The 21627-nt window shown below is 46.9% G+C and overlaps 1 protein-coding gene across 2 annotated transcripts; it reads right to left on the bottom strand.

The window, feature by feature from the left end:
• Positions 1–1022: 1022 nt before the first annotated feature.
• Positions 1023–2016, bottom strand: G0S2 (G0/G1 switch 2). Of its 2 annotated transcripts, none has more exons than XM_027565707.1 (2): positions 1863–2016; positions 1023–1712 (listed from the first exon to the last, which is right to left on the bottom strand). In XM_027565707.1, the coding sequence occupies exon 2, from the start codon at positions 1677–1679 to the stop codon at positions 1383–1385; it is 297 nt and encodes a 98-aa protein (XP_027421508.1). In that variant the 5' UTR covers positions 1680–1712; positions 1863–2016; the 3' UTR covers positions 1023–1382. The 2 variants fall into 2 exon arrangements, with proteins under 2 accessions (XP_027421508.1, XP_027421507.1); XM_027565706.1 differs by having other exon boundaries at positions 1859–1981.
• Positions 2017–21627: the final 19611 nt, after the last annotated feature.

Consider the following 21627-nt stretch of genomic DNA (forward strand, 5'->3'; position numbering starts at 1 on the left):
AACAGTGGTTCCACTGCTATTCTTTTGCTTTAAATCCATGTCTTTTCTCTTGGTTAATCTCACTGCTCTTTTGTTTGGAGTGATAGATTTCAGGCAGACATGCCACTTGATGAGGGCCAGAAACACTGGGTAGGATGTGAGCTGGCAGAAATAAAGTGGAAGGGCATGTGTGTTGGGAGGGTGGGGGGAGCAGAAGAGGGTGGTAGTGGAGAGACAGTCTGGTCAGAGGCAATGGCAGGATCCTTGCTACATTTGGCAAAAGTCCACAGCCGTGGATGGTGAGAGTGAAATGTCCGTACCTGGCAAGGGCAGGAGGAGAGTGGCTTCAGGCTCCTGCCCCTAGCTACTTCTTTAAAAGCCACTGTTCGTCACTTTTTATGCTGATATGCTGAGCCCTACAGAGCCACGGAGACTAGTTATTAGCACAAAGGAACCTCTGTCCCTGGAGGAAGGGGACTCAAGCCTGTGATGACCAGTCTTTCCCCCTCTTAAATGAGAGCTTCCCACTGTGATTCAGTTGGTGAGGAGGAAGGCTAGGTGGAGCTAGACATTCAATGAAATGTTCTTGGGAGATTGCCTTCCCTCTTCTCCTGGCAGCTAGCTAGTTTTCCTCCTTGCCCCCCTCGCCCCCAAATACAGTTAGGAGGGAAGAGCTGTTAACAGGGCCCTCTGGTGCACAGGTGTGAGATGGCAAACAGGTTCTCTGCCCTAGAGTTAAACAGCATCTCTCTTTCACTTACTCTAGCTTGTTTATCTTCTGAGCTTGAAATGCGAAGTCTGGTGGGACTTAGAAAAGCTTCTGTCTTGCCATTCTTAACACAAAGCAAAAATAAATTCTCAACAGGCTTACAAGCCTGTAACATCAATATCAGAGTCGGGGAGCAGTGAAGCGAAAGTTGCCTGGTCTTCAGTGGACGCTCAGTCCACTGGCCTTAGGTAAGACCCCAGCACGTCAGCCCTCCCTGGAGCCCATGCTAGGCAACTGTGCCCCCCTCCACCCCCTCAGGAATCAGATGCTGAGATATATACAAAACGTTTTTTTATTTCAAAACGCAGTCACTGTAATAATAATAATAAAACAACAATAATATAAAAAAGCGTTTCTCCTCCTTTCACCCTCGTGCAAAATGCCAGATGCACTCAGGTGGCTTGAAGGTACCTAGCTTTGGACGTGGCGTCTTCCTGCAGTGCTGCACAGCAGCGAATTCAGTCCCAAGTTCCTTTTGGTGGATCCGCGTGGTAGTTCAGTTCTAGAAGTCGGTGGCTTCTCAGAAGCAAGTTCAGACAGCACAGGACGCCCGCTCGAGCCCGCCCTTCCGGCTCTGGCTCACTCGCCCCTCTCCGGGGTCTCGCTTCCCTTCCCTCCGCCGGCCCCCGAGCTCCTAGGAGGCGTGCAGCCGGTTGGACAGGGCCCGGCAGCCCTGGACTGCCTCCAGCGGCTTGCCTTGCTCCCGCGGGGCCGACTCCCCCCGGGCGGCCCGCAGCTCGGCCAGGGTCGCCTCGCGCTCCCGCCGGCGGCCGGCGGCCGCGAAGGGGCCGCACACGGCCTCCATCAGGCCGAGCACGGCGCCGAAGAGCGCCAGCACGCCGCCCAGCACGTACATTCGCACCAGCTTCGCGCTGGGCTTCTGCGCCATCAGCTCCTTGGCCAGGGGAATCAGCTCCTGGACCGTCTCCATCTGGGCTGCGGGGCTCTCGGGGTGGGGGGTGACCTGCGGGAGCAGCGGATCGGGGCAGGGGGACCTTCAGCCTCCGGAGGCCGGCTGCAGCTCCCGGCTCTCTCGGGGGGAGGCCTGCAGGGAGTGGGGGGCGCACCGGGGACCCCGCGTCCCGCCGCGCTCCTCCGCGCCGCGCTCACCTACAGGGGCGCCGTCCGAGCTGGGGCGGCGGTCGCCGTGTGCGTGGGCCCCGCGCCTCTGCGTTCCGCTTCTCGCCTTCCTCCTAGCCTCGGGATGGGGACTCAGCGCCCCGGGGCCGCTTATATTTGTTTCTCCGAGCCCCGCCTCCTGGGCTCCCGGGACACCGGCCAGAGAGAGGAGGGGGAGGAAGGGGAGAGGCGGGGCAGGGACCTTGGGGTAGGGGCCACGAGCTGTGCACGCCGCCCCGGCAGTTGCTAGCCCGGGATGCGGGGGGCGGGGGCCTGGGGCCGGGGGCGGGGAGGAGGGCCTGGAAGTACAAAGGTGAGGACCCGGAGCCCCGGGAGGAATCCGCGCCCATTCCCGACCTCTTTCTTAATGGTGTGGGTGGATCACAGCTTCCCTCATCCGGGGAGGTCTGGAAGGACCCCTGGTGAGGACACCTGAAAGTGAAGTCAAAGTCGCTCAGTCGTGTCCGACTCTTTGCGACCCCATCGACTGTACAGTCCAGGGAATTCTCCAGGCCAGAATACTGCAGTGGGTAGGCTTTCCCTTCTCCTGGGGATCTTCCCAACCCAGGGAGTGAACCCAGTTCTCCTGCATTGCAGGTGGATTCTTTACCAGCTGAGCCACAAGGGAAGCCGGGGTTCTACTTAACTGAAAAATTAGTTTTCATAAAGAAAGTTTGTCATTTTCCCGCACGTATAGGGAATTGAGGTAGAAGGAAAGAAGAGGGATCCGGTTATGAAAACAGAAAGGGTCTCCAGGCTCTGCATAACGAATGAAGTTTGTGCTTATAGTTATATTTCTGTCTGGTCTAACCGGTTTAGTCATGGGTGCTTGCATTGCTAGGGTCACTTGATGGATAACTATTCATTGAGGCTGCCCTTTATGCACAGATGTGTGTGTGTGTGTGTGTGTGTGTGTGTGTGTGTGTGTGTGGTGTGATGTTTGTGTCCGTAGGGGTTTGTACTTCTGTGTATCAGGGAACTGCCATTAAATCCAAACTCCCCACTACCACTTAAGACGTGAAGTTGAGCATTGGGGCGAGGTGAACATGGAAAGGTGGGCCTTGGGGAAAGTTTGCTGGCCTGAACTGCAAATATTTACTGCGTTCCTCAACAATTATTTGCCACTCCCCTGGACCTGGGGAGCAGAACGGCTGTACCAGCTCTATTTAGCATAGAAACAGTTTAGGAGCAGAAAGCTGAGAGTAGACCATTAAGGTAAGAAGCTAAAAAGTAGAGAATACCCTTGGAAGCATGAAGAAGGTAAGGTTGATTTTAACCAGGATTAAACTTCATCACCTTAGTGGCGTGGGGCGGGGGGAGGGTGGGTGGGGCAGGGAGGGTTCCGGTTTAGCCTTGGTTATCCATAGATCAGAGTTAGTTAGCAAGTAGGGGAAAAGGAGAGACCCTGGGCCAAAGCCCTTCAAGCAGAGAAAAGGAGAGGGCAGGAAGAGGATGGGGAAATTGGACTGGCCAGACAATTGCAAAGGTCAGTGATGCAACCTTGCAATAGCTTGGCAATGTCAGTCAGGCTGAGCCCGAGGGGAGGGACCCGGAAAGGGCTGTTGCAGGGATTACCTATTTGGCTTGTTGGAAGTTTTAACAGTAATTTTTCTTGGGAGTCTGAGGCAATTTCCTGGACAAATGAGTTTAAAAAGACAACAGTAACACCTGCCCTTCACCCTGTAGTTCAGTTAGTAGGATTTGTGTGCAGCTTGGGCAAGGTTACCTAAAGAGCTTATTTGAAATTCTACATTTTAATCTGTACACAAGCAGGCAAGGTGACCACGGGCCAAATGGGGATGATTCCTGGAGCTTGTGTCCCCTACTTATTATTCCTTTAACCTTGTCAGGCAGGAAGCTTCTGTAACCAGGGAGATGAATATCAGTCTTGGCATTTTCTTTGACTCTTTCTTACAATTTTGGAGAAGTCTTTAATAACCAACAGAAGTGATCTGTGAGCTTTCCCAAGAACTATGTGAGTCTGAAGTACTGTGACTTCTGAATGAGCGTGCGTTGTCATCTTAACATGAGGACTTTCACGTGGTTTCTGCTCTGAGGGTGAGTCAGCCCCTTGGAGCTTTGGCCCCCAAACTCCAAAATGGACACTTCAGTGAGCATTTCCGGTATTTCTGTAACTCAAGAGACACAAGCCGCATGTCTCCCAAGGTCAGCAAGCTGTAATTTATCTGGGGTTCCCCTTTCTTGTGACTAACCCTGGCACATCACGTCACCTCAGATGAGTTCCCCTGTTTCCCTCTCTGATAACCTGGCTTTGACCCCGAAGGCCTTACCAGCTTGCTGGCCAGGGCTGGGCAGAGGACAGGAGCAAACGGCAAGGACTAGGGTGACTGGTGGATTTGCTGTTCCTGGTTTAGGTGGTAGCTAGGGCTGAGTGCAAGATGGTGGGAATAGAAGGTTGAGAAATCCAAGGTCACCAATGCTAGGAATTTCTGACTCTGCTCCTCTGTCTGGGTGGGAAAGAGGCCAACCAGGGTAGGAAATTTGTATGCAGGTGAGGAAGCAACAGTTAGAACTGGATGTGGAACAACAGACTGGTTCCAAATAGGAAAAGGAGTACGTCAAGGCTGTATATTGTCACCCTGTTTATTTAACTTATATGCAGAGTACATCATGAGAAACGCTGGACTGGAAGAAACACAAACTGGAATCAAGATTGTCAGGAGAAATATCAATAATCTCAGATATGCAGATGACACCACCCTTATGGCAGAAAGTGAAGAGGAACTCAAAAGTCTCTTGATGAAAGTGAAAGTGGAGAGTGAAAAAGTTGGCTTCAAGCTCAACATTCAGAAAACGAAGATCATGGCATCTGGTCCCATCACTTCATGGGAAATAGATGGGGAAACAGTGGAAACAGTGTCAGACTTTATTTTTCTGGGCTCCAAAATCACTGCAGATGGTGACTGCAGCCATGAAATTAAAAGACGCTTACTCATGGAAGAAAAGTTATGACCAACCTAAATAGCATATTCAAAAGGAGAGACATTACTTTGCCAACAAAGGTCCGTCTAGTCAAGGCTATGGTTTTTCCTGTCGTCATGTATGGATGTAAGAGTTGGACTGTGAAGAAGGCTGAGCACCGAAGAATTGATGCTTTTGAACTGTGGTGTTGGAGAAGACTCTTGAGAGTCCCTTGGACTGCAAGGAGATCCAACCAGTCCATTCTGAAGGAGACCAGCCCTGGGTGTTCTTTGGAAGGAATGATGCTAAAGCTGAAACTCCAGTACTTTGGCCACCTCATGTGAAGAGTTGACTCATTGGAAAAGACTCCGATGCTGGGAGGGATTGAGGGCAAGAGGAGAAGGGGACGACAGAGGATGAGATGGCTGGATGGCATCACTGACTTGATGGACATGAGTCTGAATGAACTCCGGGAGTTGGTGATGGACAGGGAGGCCTGGCGTGCTGCGGTTCATGGGGTCGCAAAGAGTCGGACGTGACTGAGTGACTGATCTGATCTGGGAAACTAAGCATGTGATTTGACTGTGCTGATGTCCCTTGAAAGATGCAAAACCTTGTATTGAATCCTGCAGGTCAGACACAGAGTATTTAAGTCAAGGTCACAGTTGTAGCGCAACAAACCATCCCCATTTGCCTAGGGCTGAGGGATTTCGGTAAGATGCGGGACTTGCACTGCTGAAACCGCAACAGTTCCAGGCAATCCAGAGGCCCTTGCTGTTGTTCAGTCGTTAAGTCGTGTCCGACTCTTTGTGACCCCCATGGACTGGAGCATGCCAGGCTCCTCTGTCTTTCACTATTTCCCAGAGTTTATTCAAATTCTTGAGTTACTTTCATTTCATGTACCTTAATTTTAAACACCACTTTATCCTACCATTCCCTGACCAATGCCCTGCTTTATTTTCCTTCATAGTCCTTTATGCTTGGATTTATGTTGATGTAATTATGAATTTGCTTCTGTGTTTTCTGCTGCATTGTCTGAGGATAACCTTTATGATGACCAGAACTTTGTTTTATTCTTTACTGGCTCCCTTGGGCCCAGTATAATCCTTGGCACATAGCACGTCCTAAATAGGTAACTATGGGATTAATTGGAGAAGGCAATGGCAACCCACTCCAGTACTCTTGCCTGGCAAATTCCATGGATGGAGGAGCCTGGTAGGCTGCAGTCCCTGGGGTTAATGAGTGTCTTCCCTATTGGACTGGCAGGGGAAGAGACTATGGTTATTAAGTTTGCCTGCAGTCAGACTTTTAGTAGATACTCAAAGAAGCATTCAGGGTTTATTTGTGTATTTTTTTTTTTTTTCTTTTGGGGCAGATTTTTTTTTCCCTTTGTTTGTTTTTAGTTCTCTGTTTTCTAATCCACCTCAAACACTACCACCAAATGAATCTTCCTAAAATTAAGTTTTTATTCTTAAGTGCCTCTTGAAAGCCTGGATGGTTTCTCATTGCCCACGTGATGAACGTTTGGATTCTGCATATTCAGTTTATTTGGTCAATATTCTTGGTTCCAGGAACTCTACTGTCTGATTTTCCCTATTCACCCAACCTCATATCTCATTCTTCTTCAGCAAGTCGCCTTTGTTCCCCAGACGGGTTTTGCACAGCCCAAGAAACAATTCCTTCTTGTTGCTCATGGCTCACCTCTGCTGCCCCTCTTCTTCTTACCTGAAAAGCTCTCCTCTTTCTGCTCTGTCTTCCTCCTTCCAGGTTAGGTGCTCCAAGAGGCCCCTGCTGCCTGCCCTCTCCAATTCTGTGAATTCCAGCTGCCTTTGTGGCTGGCACTGCCCAGGTTGGCACTGCATTGTGTACTGGTTTGTAGAGCACTTGCCTTATGTCCTGGGGGCTTTCCCTGTGTCTACAGAAGGCCAGGCCTTTGTAACATTCACAGTCCTAACATCTAATAGGAGTCAATCAATGCTAGTCGCATTGACCTGCAAGTCAGAGCAGGGATAATGGTTGCAAAATGGTCAGTAAAGACTCTTTGGGGAGGTTATTTTAGGGACAGTGTCTTGTCCTTGGCTCAGAGCCACGGGCTTGAAATTGCGCAAGACCTGGCAACTCGGCTGAGTCCCTTCCACTCTGACTCCCTCACCTTTCACTTCCATTTCCAACCGAGTGCCTGACATTGCAGTGATTGGCTCACTCTCAGGCACCCTTCCAACCTGCTCCCAGGACCCCAGGGCCTTGACAAATCAATACTGAGGAACAGACCGTTCATAGACATTTTGCTTTTGTCCCTCATGGCTTCTGGCCAAGCAGAGCCACTAGTTGCTGGAACCAGCAGCATGGGCTGGGAAGAGAAATGCCCTGCAGCCCACATAGCACACACCCAGTACTGTACTCTACAAGTTTTTTTTTTTTTTTTTACTTTATCATTTTTTGTTGGAGTATACTTTGCTTTGCAATGTTGTATTAGTTTCTGCTGTACAACAAAGTGAATCAGCTATGTGTATACATATATCCCTTCCCTCTGGAACCTCTCTCTCCCCACATAACCCCTATACTTTACAAGTTTGAATCCATGCAAGGAACTTCCTTCAAGCGCAAGTACTAGCTGGACTTAGTATGGGGTTCTGGGGTCAATCAGACTTGGGTTCCTTCAAGTCTGACTCCTCTTTCCAGGGTCTGATCTTGGACAAGTGACTTAACTTCTCCAGTCTCCATTTGCTCATCTGTAAAAGGAGGGCGATGCTCACACTAGGGCCCTATGATGGGCTTGGCGGTCTGGTGCGAACGAAGCAGGTGATTCAGTCGTTATTTACTCTTCAGTTCTTTGCCTCCTGCTCCATGTCAGCAATTCTCTTGGTCATTTATCCTGGCCCAGGGCATTCGTGTTCCCTAGGTGGTAGTGGCGGCAATAAGGTCCAGGATCTTTGCTGATACTTTGCTGAAGTATCAGCCATATGTCTGATACTATGTCAAGTATAGCTATAAAAAAAAGCAGAGCACAAAATCCTCCTTGTCCTCAAGCAGCTTATCGTCAAGCAGAGGACCCCAGACATTAAATAAGTTATGACAGTCTACTAGGATGAGCACAGTCAGAACTGTATGCCAGGGAAACAAACAGAATGAGAAATGTATGGATCGGATTTGGGGAGGAGATGGTCAAAGAAGGCCTGAGAGTGGGTGATGTCTGAGCCGTTAGGGTGTTAAAGCAGGGTCCAGCAGGGTCCACGGCCTGTTAGGAACGTGGCTGCACACCAGGAGGTGAGCGGCAGGTGAGTGAGCGAAGCTTCATCCAGCACCCATCACTTGCATTACCGCCTACCCCAAGCCCTACCAGCCCCGTCCCCATACGTGGAAAAATGGTCTCCCAGGAAACCGGCCCCTGGCGTCAGAAAGTTTGGGGACTGCTGTGTTAAAGGATACATAGTGTTCACCAGGTGATTCTGGGAGGGAAAGGAGGGGTTGAGGACTGGGGCTTCAGGATGAGAGAGGCCTGCGAAGGAAAAAGGGAGGATGCATGAGAGACATCGCACGGTCCAAGAGGAGGTCTGAGAGGTGGATGTTGGAGCATAAAGGCTGGGTTTGGGGACATGGCAGGAGAGGAGGAGGAAGTATTGGTAGGAAGCAGGAGGCCGACAGCGAGCAGTTACATAAACAGTCACCGGCTTCTGCCATGCCTGGGAACGTTCGCACACTCCCTTCTTCTAGAGGCACATTCTCCTTGGCTTCCATGGTATCAGATTCTCCTAGTTTTCCTGCTGTCCTATTATGGACACTCTTTAGTTCTTTTCTCACTTTTGCTTTTCATCTAACCTCTCAATGTCAGCATTTCTCAGGACTTAGCCCTGAGCCACTTTTCTTATCCTGCATGCTCTCTTTAGGTAATTTAGGGTGCTCCCAAGCCTTCTATTACTGCCTCTTTGTAGATGACATACAAATCTGAGCTCTAGACCTGTGTGTCTCCCTTCCTATTCTACATTTCCACCTGGACATCTTGCAGATATCAAGCTTACCATGTCTAAAGCTAAATTCAATATTTTTACTCCATAAACCTGCATAACTTTCTTTATTAATCTGCTGCTGCTGCTAAGTTGCTTCAGTCGTGTCCGACTCTGTGCAACCCCATAGATGGCAGCCCACCAGGCTCCCCCGTCCCTGGGATTCTCCAGGCAAGAACATTGGAGTGGGTTGCCATTTCCTTCTCCAATGCATAAAAGGGAAAAGTGGAAGTGAAGTCGCTCAGTCGTGTCCAACTCTCAGCGACCCCATGGACTGCAGCCTACCAGGCTCCTCCATCCATGGGATTTTCCAGGCAAGAGTACTGGAGTGGGGTGCCTTTGCCTTCTCTGTTCTTAATCTAGGCCTTACTATTTACTTAGCTGCTCAGGCCTAAGCCTGGGAACCATCCTTTGCTCCCCTCTCTCGGTCATCTCTCATATGCAAACACTCAGCAAGACTTGTCATTCTACCCCTTAAATATCTCTTGATTTTATTTGCTTTGTATCCTCTTTGCCACCCTCCTAGTCAAGGCCCCCATTGTCTTAGCTGGACTACTACTGTGCTCCAAGTTTATCTGTCTGCTTTGGGTCTTGATTCATTCAATCCAATCCAGTCCAATCTAATCCAGTGTGATCTTAAAAAAAAATCAAACCATGTCACACTTTTTTTAAAACCCTTCAGTGGACCCCACATTGCCCTTTGGGTAATGGCCCAGATTCTTGGAAGTTCACCCATGATCTTGTCCTTTGTTTTTTCCCAGTTTCATTATATATATATAATTTCCCTCAAGCTTCGCTCTCTTGATGCCACCCACACCGTTATGTTCTTTCACAACTTCAGGTCCTTCCTCATGTTGTTCGTGTCCCTTAGAACACTTTCTTCATGTTTCTCGCTGACCTTGTGAACTCTTACTCACCCTTCAAGTGTCACCATCCCCCCACCTCCTCGTGGAGGCATTCCCTACTGCGCAGATGAGGCTAGTTCCCTTTGCTGCACGTGCCCACACAGTCACCTCATTGTCCCTGTCATAATTATTGTCTGTGTCCATTGCAGGACTGTATGCTCTGTGAAGGTAGGAAGTATCTCTCTTCTGCTCAGGACAGTGTTCTCAGACTAGCACAATGCATCACTCCTCAAGGTCTTTAGTCATAGCAACAGTTTTTCCAGTAGTCATGTATGGATGTGAGAGTTGGACCATAAAGAAAGCTGAGCGCTGAAGAACTGATGCTTTTGAACTGTGGTGCTGGAGAAGACTCTTGAGAGTCTCTTGGACTGCAAGGAGATCCAACCAGTCCATCCTAAAGGAGATCAGTCCTGAATATTCATTGGAAAGACTGATGCTGAAGCTGAAACTCCAATACTTTGGCCACCTGATGGGAAAAACTGACTCATTGGAAAAGACCCTGATGCTGGGAAAGACTGAAGGCGGGGGTAGAAGGGGATGACAGAGAATAAGATGGTTGGATGGTGTCACCGACTCAATGGACATGAGTTTGAGTAAATTCTGGGAGTTGGTGATGGACAGGGAAGCCTGGCGTGCTGTAGTCCATGGGGTTGTAAAGAGTCAGACATGACCAAGCAATTGAACTGAACTGAACTGATCAGTTTGTCTTAGATTGAATGGGTTATCTTATAGGAAGTGGGAACCATTGATGAATTTTAGGCAGCAAAATAGTTCTGGCACATAATATTGAGCAGAGGTTTGTGTGCTTTACAATAGGTTATTGTTGGTTATTCATTTTAAATATAGCAGTGTGTACGTGATCTTCCCAAATCCCTAACTATCCCTGACAATTGTGTTTGTTTTCTAAGTCTGACACAGCCACTTTTAAGAAAGGGAGATTATCCAGATAGACCTAAACTAGCAGGTGAGCCCTTCAAAGGAATTGGGCTCTTCCTGAAGAAGAAATTCAAAGTGTGAAACTAATTCAAAGTGAGGGAAAATCTCCTTTGTTAACTTTGAAGATGAAGGAGGCAATGTGGCAAGGAATGTGGGTGAACGTGGCTCCCAGCCAACAGCCAGAGAGAAAATGGGATGTGTGTCCTGCAACCATAAGGAACTGAATTATCCTGCAGGTACATCAGCTTGAAAGAAGACCCTGAGCTCTAGATGAGAATGTAGCCACCTGAATATTAGCCTTGGGAGTCTCCGAGCTGCTGTGCTCAGACTTCTGAGTTACGTAAGTGGGAGCTTATAATTGAATATTATTTTAAGCTACTAAGTCTGTGAATTTGCTATGCAGCAATAGGGAGCTAATGCAAGGAGCATGCTAGGCGCTCCCGCTGGGACGACGGGAGAAAACCCAGTGAAAACTTGATGAGGATTGTGGAAGAGTCCCCAGGATAAGGAGAATCTGGCTTCGATTATATGGCCCACCATCATAAGCACTTTCTGAAGACATCTTGTACTTCCTTGCCTTTCTCTGTTTCTGTCATGTTTACCCAGAAAGATTTAACCATGGTTGGAGTCAGCTATCTGCTCTGTATCTATTTGCACCCAGTAAACTGGAGACGTTTGTCCAATTAGGGTGTTTATTTTCGATAAATTTGAGATCACAAATTGAAAATGAGCAGTTAGCTATAAGTTAATGTTTTCCTAGTCATTTTTCTTATTCTCTAAAAAGACTTTCCCAGACTTTCTCCCCTCTTCTCAAACAGGCTATTATCCTCTTCTTTCCTCATGCCTCACACCCTGGAAGGAATGAATAGGAGGAATCAGAGAGGAGCTACTTCATTTTCCAACCACGAAATCTATCTGCGTCAACACATATGCTCTCCACCTTCTGTCACAGTACCAGGGAGGAGGCATCCTCAGTTCTTCCTATAGAGAGCTGCCCCTTCACTTCATCCTGGCTCACCTATTTAAGGTCTTGGGAATCTAGGAGTAACTTAGGTTGCTTTGGGCTGCAAGTGAGAATCTAATCCAAAACAGTTTAACAGTAAGAAAGCGCTTTAGTTTCACAAGACAGGGTTTCCAGGTTTAATTCAGAAGTGTGCATGCATGCATGCTAAATCGCTACAGTTGTGTCCGACTCTTTGTGACTCTATGGACCATAGCTCGATAGGCTCTTCTGTCCATAGGGATTCTCCAGGCTCTAGTACTGAGTGGCTTGCCATGCCCTCCTCCCGGGGATCTTCCCAACACAGGGATAGAACCTGCATCTCTTATCTCTCTTACATTGGCAGGCAGGTTCTTAACCACTAGTGCCACCCGGGAAGCCCTCAGTGGTGTAACATTATGAAAAAAACAAAACAAAACACGGTTCTTTCCCGTGTTCCATCTTCAGCATGGAGATTGCCACAGTCTGGCTCACAAGGTATTTTTAAGATAGCTTCCTCTGTTTTAGGCATCGTATTCACTATGACAACCCCTGGTGAAAGGACAGAGGCTCTTTGTTTTCTTTTATCACCAAAGAAACCTTTCCTAGAATCTTCCTAGAGACTTACTCTCATTGGCCAGAACTGAACTAAATGCCCATCCCTAAAACTGCATTAAATGATGATCTCCTGTATTGCAGGCGGATTCTTTACCAGCTGGGCCACACAAGAGAAGCCCAAGAATACTGCAGTGAGTGGCCTTATCACTTCTCTAGCGGATCTTCCTGATCCCAGGAATCGAACCAGCGTCTCCTGCGTTGCAGGGGGATTCTTTACCAATTGAGCTATCAGGGAAACAAAAGCTACTTATGCAGGAAAGGATTACCGTCATGACCTTAGATTAGTGGTTCTCAAAGATTCTTCCTGGAGCAAGAACAGTGTTACCTGAGAACTCATGAGAAAAGTAGGTTTTTGTTGTTGCTGTTTTGGAGCCCTACTCCAAACCTACTGAATCAGAAACTCTGGATGCTGGAGTAGCTATTTGTGTTTTTAAAAGCCCTGTGGGTCATTCTGACCCATGCTAAAGCTTGAGACCCACTGGCTAAGGCTAATCTTTGAACTGGGGAAAGGACAACAGCCCTGGGGACTTGAAAAGCCCTGGGGATCTTTAAGCAAGTAGGAAGGAGGCTAGGGATTTTGGATAGGAAGTCAACTTCCTGCCAGAGCCTTCCTCTTTCCTGAATAATCATATTCTCCTTTATTATGGCATCCCATCAACATACAAACATACTCTAATATCTGTGTCTTAAAAAACCTAGTCCATGACCCCAAATCACTGTCCAGCTGCTACCAGCATTCTTTGCCCCTCTTCATAACTGGAACTGTTTACTAACAGTTGTCTACAATCACTGTATTTCTTCATCGACCATTCATTCTTTGACCCACTTCCAAATGGCTCCCATTAGCACCATCCCAACAAAATCTAATGGGAAGCTTACTAAATGAACTGAATTTTGTCCAACAGATAGAACCATTTCTTCCTTCTAGAAACATTTTCTCTCTGCTTCAGGGTCACTGCGCTCTCTTGTTTTTATCATGCTGTGTTAGTTGCTTCTTCCTAGCTCTTCTTCGTTACATCTTTCTCCTCTATCAGCCAGTGGTTCTCAGTCTTGAATACCCATTAGAGTAACTGGATAGCTTCTAAAATTTCTGAAGACCAGATTGCATTCTAGGCCAGTTAAATCAGAAATCCCTCCAAGTAGGACCCAGGCATTAGTAATATTTAAAGCTGATTCCAGTGTTCAGCGAAAATTGAGGATCACTGCCCTTGAGATTGGGGTACCATAGGGTTCTATCATAACCTGCTTCTCCACCTGTATTATCTCCGTAGGTCTGGGGTTTTCAGCTCTGACTCTACTTTAGAATCATCCTGGCAGCTTTTAGAAATTACCATTGCCTGGAAGTTCCCCCAGATGAACTGATTCCTAATTCCTGGGGTGATTCCAATGTGTAGCCAGAATTATGAACCACTTCAAAGAGGATTTCCTGTAATTCCATGGATTGAGGCGTGGTGCTTTCCTATAGGAATTTCTGTAGTGATGGAAATGTTCTAAATCTGCGCTGGATTTAAATGTTCTAAATCCAACATGGTAGCCACTAGCTTCATGTGGCTGTTGAGCACTTGAAATGTGGCTAAAGTGTCTGATGAACTGAATGTTTAATTTTATTCAATTTTAATTAACCTAAGTTTAAATTAAATAGCCTTGTAAGTGTGGCTAATGTCTACCATGTTGGATGGAACACTATATGCTGATTCTGAAATCTGAGCTCCAGGGTGACACATTAAGCTGTCCTGGTACCTCTTCTTGGGTATCGAATATAGTGTTTTTAACTTAATAAACACGTAAAAATGGAACTTTCTCATTGTCTTTTTCAAAATGTACTCCTCTCCTAGTCTTCCCAATCTTGGTAAAATTTTAACCACATCCTTCCCAACTTTTAAAGTCCCAAACATGGAAACCAGCTTTTTGGTTTTGTTTTGTTCTTTTTTAATTTAAATTTATGTATTTTAATTAGAGGCTAATTACTTTACAATATTGTATTGGTTTCGCCATACATCAACATGAATCCACCACAGGTATGCACGTGTTCCCTTCTTTGCCTCATCTCTTTCAGCCAGTTTTCAGCAAGCTTTGTTTGCTTCCAGATATGTAACTTGGCTCTGTCTTTTCACCTCTAGCACCTGCCACCTGAGCTAAGCTGCCTTTATTGCTCACAAAGAGTAGTCAAAGCTAGAGTCATTGCATCCTTAATACATGCTTTCTAAGACTGTTGTATGTATTACCTCGTTAATCCTACAAACAACCCTACAAAGTGGGTAAACTATTGTCCCCACTTTTCAGATGGGTAAACTGAGGAACAGAAAGCTTAAGTAGTGTGCTTTGGATCACACAGCTAGTCAGAGGCAGAAATGGGATTCAAAACCAGATTGTCTGACTCGAGGGTCTGTATTTTTCACCTTCACTTTTCTTTTTCTCTAATTGGTTACAAGGCCCCATGTCAGTGGTCTTAATCCTGGCTACAACTTGGAATCACCTGAGGAACTTTCAAAAATACCAACTTCACGACCCCCCAGCCCATGTGTGTTACTCAGTCGTGTCCGACTCTTTGTGACTCCACGGACTGTAGCCTGCCAGGTTCCTCTCTCCATGGGATTCTCCAGGCTAGAATACTGGAGTGGGTTGCTTCTCCAGGAGGTCTTCCTGACCCAAGGATCAAACTTGGATCTCCTGTATTACAACAGATTCTTTACCATCTGAAGCACCAGGGAAGCCCCCACCCCCTAGGCCTGGGGGCATCAGAAATTTAAAAAAAAAAATAGGGAATTCTCCTAATTTAAACACATAACCCAGTGTTTAGAAACCACCCCCTGTCTGAGACATGCCCCTGTCCACATGTCCCACTGGTTTTAGCTCCCACCTCAGTCATACAGTTCTCTTCCCTTCTTCCTACCTTCAGAAGACGCCACACTCTTTCCAGCCACAGAAATTTTGGACTTCTCTTTCTTCTGCCTGAGACACACTTTTCTGTTATCCCCTAGGGCTGAGTAAGACTTCAGAGGTTCTAATCCCTGAAAATATTGAGGGCTCTAATGTGCCCTTGTAAATAAAAATAAAAACAGTATTAAACTTTAAAACATATGTAGGGGAGACAGAACTCTAATTCTGCCCGAGGTGCCTGTTGTTGTGTCTTTTAAAATATATTAGATTTAAAATTTTTCAAAATAAATGTTGTTGCCTCTACTTTGCCGGCACCTTAGATACGTGTTTAAAAAAAAAAAGGAACTCCATCCCACAGCTAACTGGGTTTAGGTGGCTGTGTTTGTCTCAGTCCATTCATTCACTGGGGCCCACCAGTGCAGGGCTGGCACAAGCTTTGAGGGGGGCATTGAGTCCTGCCTTGCAAAGTCCAGCCCTGTATCTCTCAGGCTTATCCCGAGGGTCACCTCCTCGGAGAGAATTCTCTTACCTATCCTTTCCAAAGTGATACTTCCAACACTCCGAGACTCCCATCTATCATATCACCCTGGTTTTTAAAAATTTTTAATACAAAGCACTAAAAGCTTCAATTGTCGAAGTTTACTTCTTTATCGTGTGTCTCCTCCGGAAGGGAAGGGTCTATCTTGTTTGCTGGTTTTTTTTTTTTTTTTTTGGCCTAGCCTAGTGCAATGCCCAGTATAAAATTCATGTTCAGTAATTATTTGTTTTTTTTTTAAATAACTGTACTTATTTATTATTTATTTTCGGCGTTTCTCTGGTTGTGACGCACAGCCTTCTCATTGTGGTGGCTTCTCTTGCTGCAGAGCCGGGGCTCTAAGGTGTGTGGGCTTCAGTAGTTGGGGCCCATGAGCTCAGTAGTGGCAACTCCCAGGCTCAGTAGTTGTGGCACACGGACTTAGTTGCTCTGAGGCACGAGGGATCTTCCCCAGCGAGGGATCGAACTCGTATTGCCTGCATTGGCAGGTGGATCCTTTCCCACTGAGCCACCAGAGAAGCCCCAGTAATTATTTCTGAAATGAAAGAATGAATGAATGCAGGCTGGTGTATGGGAAGTCGTAGTGAGTAGTTTCATCACAAAGCTGATGGGTCATATTGGGTTCTTACCATGTAAATGGCGGTCTTCAGGGGGTGAGATGGGAGAAGTGAGTTCACAAAGAGAGGAGACTCCTGGCTGGTTAAAAGGAGGAAAGACCCTGGTACCAGCAACCCGGGGAAGACATAGAGCTAAGGAGAGAGGTGGCAGCGGGAACCGGCCGTAATGTTGGATGGATTCTGGAGACAGTGTAAGCTGAATGTTTCTTTTTAGGTTGTAATTTCCCTATGTCATCTTCATATTTTCAGTAAAACCTCTCAAACTCAGCAGCTGTGTCTTTTGTCTTTAGGAGAATGGAGAAAGGACCACACATTCTTGTTTGGGGCCAAAACAGGCTGGAGCGATCAGGGGCGGCATGAAGAAATTGTAAAAAGGAAGCTAAGCGTGCTTGAGAATAAGCAGCGACTAGAGAGAATTTGCATCATCTGTTAGCATCTCCCTAGAATTCTCAGAATTAGGGTTGTTTGCATAATAGAGGAAAGAGTGACTCGGATAGCGAAAGAAGATGAGATCCCTCTGGCTGCATGATTAATGAGTTGTTTGGCAATGATGTACTTAATGTCTGTGTCCCAAGAGACAGTAGTCGCCCTCTGGACAGGGATGCATCTGATTTATTTACTACGGGGTCCCTGGATGCCTGGCATTGGGTGGGTACTTAGTAAATGTTTATTTTGTGAATGAATGGCTCAATATGTCTTTGTGTTTCTTGGTCAAAAGTCAGAAGGGTTTGCTGAGACGTGAGGAGAAACTGGAAGAAAAGCTCAGAGTCTGAGGATGAGGACCAGGCAGAAGCTGTGGGCGGAGGGGGTGTCAGTGAGCAGGCTGCTGTGCCGGGACGATTCAGACCCAAGCTCAGGCCCTGAGGATAACTGGTGAGGGGGACCGGGTCCTGTTAGAGACCCAGGCAGAAAGGCCAGAAGAGCAGCTGTCAGGATACACAGAGGGATGTAAACGAGAGATGTCGCCCGCAATGCTCGTGCCAGCCCTGGGACACTGCTGGTCCCCAGTGAGTGAATGGACTTAGACAAACTCATACACCTAGACTCAGTTAGCTATGGGATGGAGTTCCTTTTTTTTTTTTTTTAAGTTGCCAGTGTTTTAAAAAAAGATTTTAAAACCGTGGACCATTTTTTAATTCTTCATTGAATTTGTTACAGTATTGCTTCTGTTTTATGTTTTAGGATTTTTTTTTTTAGCTTCAAGGCATATGGGATCTTAGCCCCCCCAACCAGGGATCAAACCCGCACGCCCCTGCACTGGTGAAGTCTTAGCCACTGGTCACCAGGGAAGCCCCTGGGGTGGGGTTCTTAATGGACCAGGCTTGACGCTCATTGGCCAAGGGTTGAGATAGGCCTGAAACCCCTGGCGGAAGGACAGGCAGGGGCCGACAGACCTCCTGCTACACGTGTCCCTTGGCTCTGGAAGTGACCAAGAACCCTTGAATCGTGTTTAGTTCTTACTTCCCAAGACCTTCTCTCCCTTTGTGCTCTCCCCTCCCTTGGACCCATATTTACCCAGTTCGTTACCTCTCAGGCTTCTTAAAGCTTGGATGTCTTGAGGACCCGGATCCATGGCTCAACTCCAGAAATATTTCAATGCCAAATACTGAATCTACTTCCAATTTGACTCCTGGCCATTCTGTCCCCAGCCATGGTGGACGGGGCAGGAAGCACAGCTGTGGAAGTCTGCTGATCAGTGGATCGACTCCTCGTGAATTTTCTCAGGTCCTAATTCTTAAGGGGATAAAAATGGTGTTTCTTTTTCTGGATGATTTTCTATCTATGTTGTCTTGAGAGGGAGTTATAGGATGATATTCACGACATCATATTCATCAAACACGCTTTGGCAGGTTTTTCCTTGCATCAAGGATTCACACTAGCACATCATGCTGAGTTGCCTCAGTCATGTCCGACTCTTTGTGAGCCTATGGACTGTAGCCCGCCAGGCTCCTCTGTCCGTGAGATTCTCTAGGCAAGAAGACTGGAATGGGTTGCCATGCCCTCCTCCAGGGGATCTTCCCAACCCAGGGATCAAACCTCTTATGTCTCCTGCATTTCTTTACCTAGTGCCACCTGGGAAGCCCCACTAAGACATCAGGATACATTTGTTGAGCCTTTAACTATGTGTAGACAATGGGTGCGCGTAACTCAGCAGATAAAAAGAGTGGCCAAGGTTTGCCCTTCTCCTTAAGGAGTTTGCAACCCAGATTTGGGAGCAAATCACAAAGTAACTAAATCTTGAATAGCCCTAAGTATGTAAATATGAGAAAGAAGGGATTTACAAGACAGATTAGAACTGGTTGTTAATTGAATTGTATCTGTAAAGTCTACTACTGGAGTTTGGGAAGAATTTACAGAAAATAGCAGAGAAGCCATCACCTATCCAGAATCTAATCTGAATCTTGGATTTAGAATTTGGCCAAGTACACAAGAGGTGGGAAGGGCAATATAGACAGTCAGAGCCAGATGAAAAGAGCCTAAGAGTGGTCAAGGGAATGAAATGGCTGGATCAGAGCACTTGTGTAAAGCAAGGCTGTGTGAATTAGGGCCAAAAATGCAGCTTTTTTTCCAGCAGGACTCTGGGAGCCTGACTGTGGACTCTGTCTGGACTTTAACCTGGAGATGGTGGAGCGTGTATAGGTCAAAGTGCTTACCAAATCCAACTTCGCAAATGGAGCGCTAAGCCAAAACTCACAAAACAAAATGCAGTAGGAAAAAGTGCAAAGGCCTGTATGTGCTTCTGTATGTGTGCACCTGTGTATGTGTTTGTGTGTACATGCATGTCAAGAATAGCACAAATTCAAGACGACACCGAACGTGGATGGTTTTAATGATATTCGACTTGAAAAAGATGGAGGCGTTGATGCATCTATAAACTCGTTATGAATCCTTGATGTTTGGCTGGGAAAAGCCTCCTGCACATCAGGACGCAGCAGTAGAAGCAGAGTCATAGTCTTTTCTTCCCCCAACTCCTCAAAGAGGACCATTTTGCTGAAGTGAGCCCATATCCAAATAGCTTCCCGAGCCCTTTCCTGTGGGAGAGTTTTATTCTCACATGCTATTTCCTCCTGGGTTTTTCTTGGATGTAGGGCCAACTTTGCTTTCTCAGATCACTGTGCATTTTCATGCAGAGATGGCTGAACCACTTGAGATGATGTCTTCAGAAGCTGTCAGGGAGAAAAAGTATCAGTGTGCAACCAGGTGACTGAGCATTTTTCTGTAACTGAAGGGTGTCCTGGGAAGTGAAACTCAGGGCTAAAGCGAGGAGAGTCCTGATGGACTAGGATGGTTGGTTAACAGCATATCAGAATCTTCTTGAAGATTTGCCCTCATCCCCAATGGGTTTTCCCTTAGAGTCTGGAGTGATGTTAATGTCTCAAAGATATTTACCCTCTGGGTACCACTTGTAGAGATGTCACTGCCTGTGCTTAAGGTTTTTCTATGAGGCCATCTTGTGATGCTTTGTTGCTGTTCAGCTGCTCAGTCGTGTCCGACTCTGCGACCCCATGGACCGCAGCACGCCAGGCCTCCCTGACCATCACCATCTCCCAGAGCTTGCTCAAACTCATGTCCATTGAGTCGGTGATGCCATCCAACCATCTCATCCTCTGTCATCCCCTTCTCCTCCTGCCTTCAATCTTTCCCAGCATCAGGGTCTTTTCCAATGAGTCAGCTCTTCGCATCAGGTGGACAAAGTATTGGAGCTTCAGCTTCAGCATCAGTCCTTCCAATGAATATTCAGGACTGATTTCCTTTAGGATGGATGGTTGGATCTCCTTGCTATCCAAGGGACTCTCAAGAGTCTTCTCCAACACCACAGTTCAAGAGCATAAATTCTCCAGCACTCAGCCTTCTTCATGGTCCAACTCTCACATTCATACGTGACTGGTTTTGCAAATCTAAAACATTCACTATGGCCATTTTCCCTACCAGTTTCCTTGAGGAGTCACAGTCTATAAATTATTCTGTCACGAAAATTCTATTTTTTTTTTTTATGAAAAGCAAATTCTGTCAGTTTGGGGAGGCCAAACATTGAGTGGGAAGAGCAGGGATTTGGGGAACTTAAGGATCTGCTGTTGGATTCTGGTTTCACCACATACTGGTTGTGGTGGACAATACTATGTGGTCACTAAGTCCTATTTCCTTTTCCTCCTGTGGACATGCAGAAAGATCTCTTTGGAGCCCTGTGAGTAGTTCTGCCCAGTAGGTCCTAAGCACATGACTGTGAAGCCTGGGGTAACTGGAGAGAGTTCCTCGGTGCCATGTAACCTTGTCGCCGAGGCTGTTAGGACCACGGTCCTGGCTGCTGCAGATACGAGATGGTAGCTGTCCCTGGGGAACTGTGTGGAGCAGAGGCCCCCTCCTCTCGCCGTCGTCTTGCATTGCACTCAGCGCAAGCAGCAAATAAACGTTTGTTGGTTGTGTTAAGCTGCTGAGATTTTGCAGTTAGTTTATTACTGCAGTGACCTCATGGACTGTAGCCTGCCAGGCTCGTCTGTCCATGGGATTCTCCAGGCAAGAATACTGGAGTGGGTAGCCATTCCCTTCTTCCAGGGATCTTCCTGACCCAGGGATCGAACCTGGGTCTCCTGTATTACAGGCAGATTCTTCACTGTCTGGGCCACCAGGGAAGCCCATATTGGCTAAAACACTAGTTCTGTGTCTTCATCACTTCAGGCTGCTGTAACAAAATACCACAGATAGGTGGCTTAAGCAACATGGTATTCATTTTCACAGCTCTGGAGGCTAGAAGTCCAAGATCAAGGTGCCAGCAGAGTGGGTTCCTGGTGAGAACTGGCTTCCTAGCTTGCAGAGGACTGCCTTCTGGCTGTGTTCTCACTTGATGGAGACAGACCCTGGTGTCTCTTCCTCTTCTTCTAAGGGCACTAATCCTGCTATGAGGATTCCACCTTCATGACCTGATGTAAACCTAGTTATTTCCCAACATCCCCGCCTCCTGATACCATCACATTGGAGTTAGAGTTTTAACATATGAATTTCTGGGGATACATATTTAGTCAACTGCATTTGGAAACCTTGAACAAGCTACCAAATAATGCTGAAGCTATAAAAAAGGGAATAATAATAAATCCTTCGAACAGCCACCCTAAAAGTCTGCTGTGATGCTTGAATGAGCTATTGTAGATGTGATGTTGAGTGATGCCTTACTTTCTCACACATTTACTAAGGAACTGCGTTAAGTGCTTTCTTGAAATAGATCTAACAACCTCAAGAAGCAACACTTCCTAAGAAGGGGAAACCACGTGTTATGAAATATACAAAGATGTAGAAAACTTGTAGATCACTGGGGCAGTCTGTGGGTTTAGTGGACAAGGTTCAGGGCAAAGGAGGGAGCAAAGAGAG

This window comes from Bos indicus x Bos taurus, chromosome 16 (genome assembly GCF_003369695.1).
Source record: "Bos indicus x Bos taurus breed Angus x Brahman F1 hybrid chromosome 16, Bos_hybrid_MaternalHap_v2.0, whole genome shotgun sequence".
NCBI lineage: Eukaryota > Metazoa > Chordata > Mammalia > Artiodactyla > Bovidae > Bos > Bos indicus x Bos taurus.

Bases quoted from the DNA above. Each gene is read 5' to 3' on its own strand.
- G0S2 (XM_027565707.1), bottom strand. From the start codon at position 1,679: ATGGAGACGGTCCAGGAGCTGATTCCCCTGGCCAAGGAGCTGATGGCG.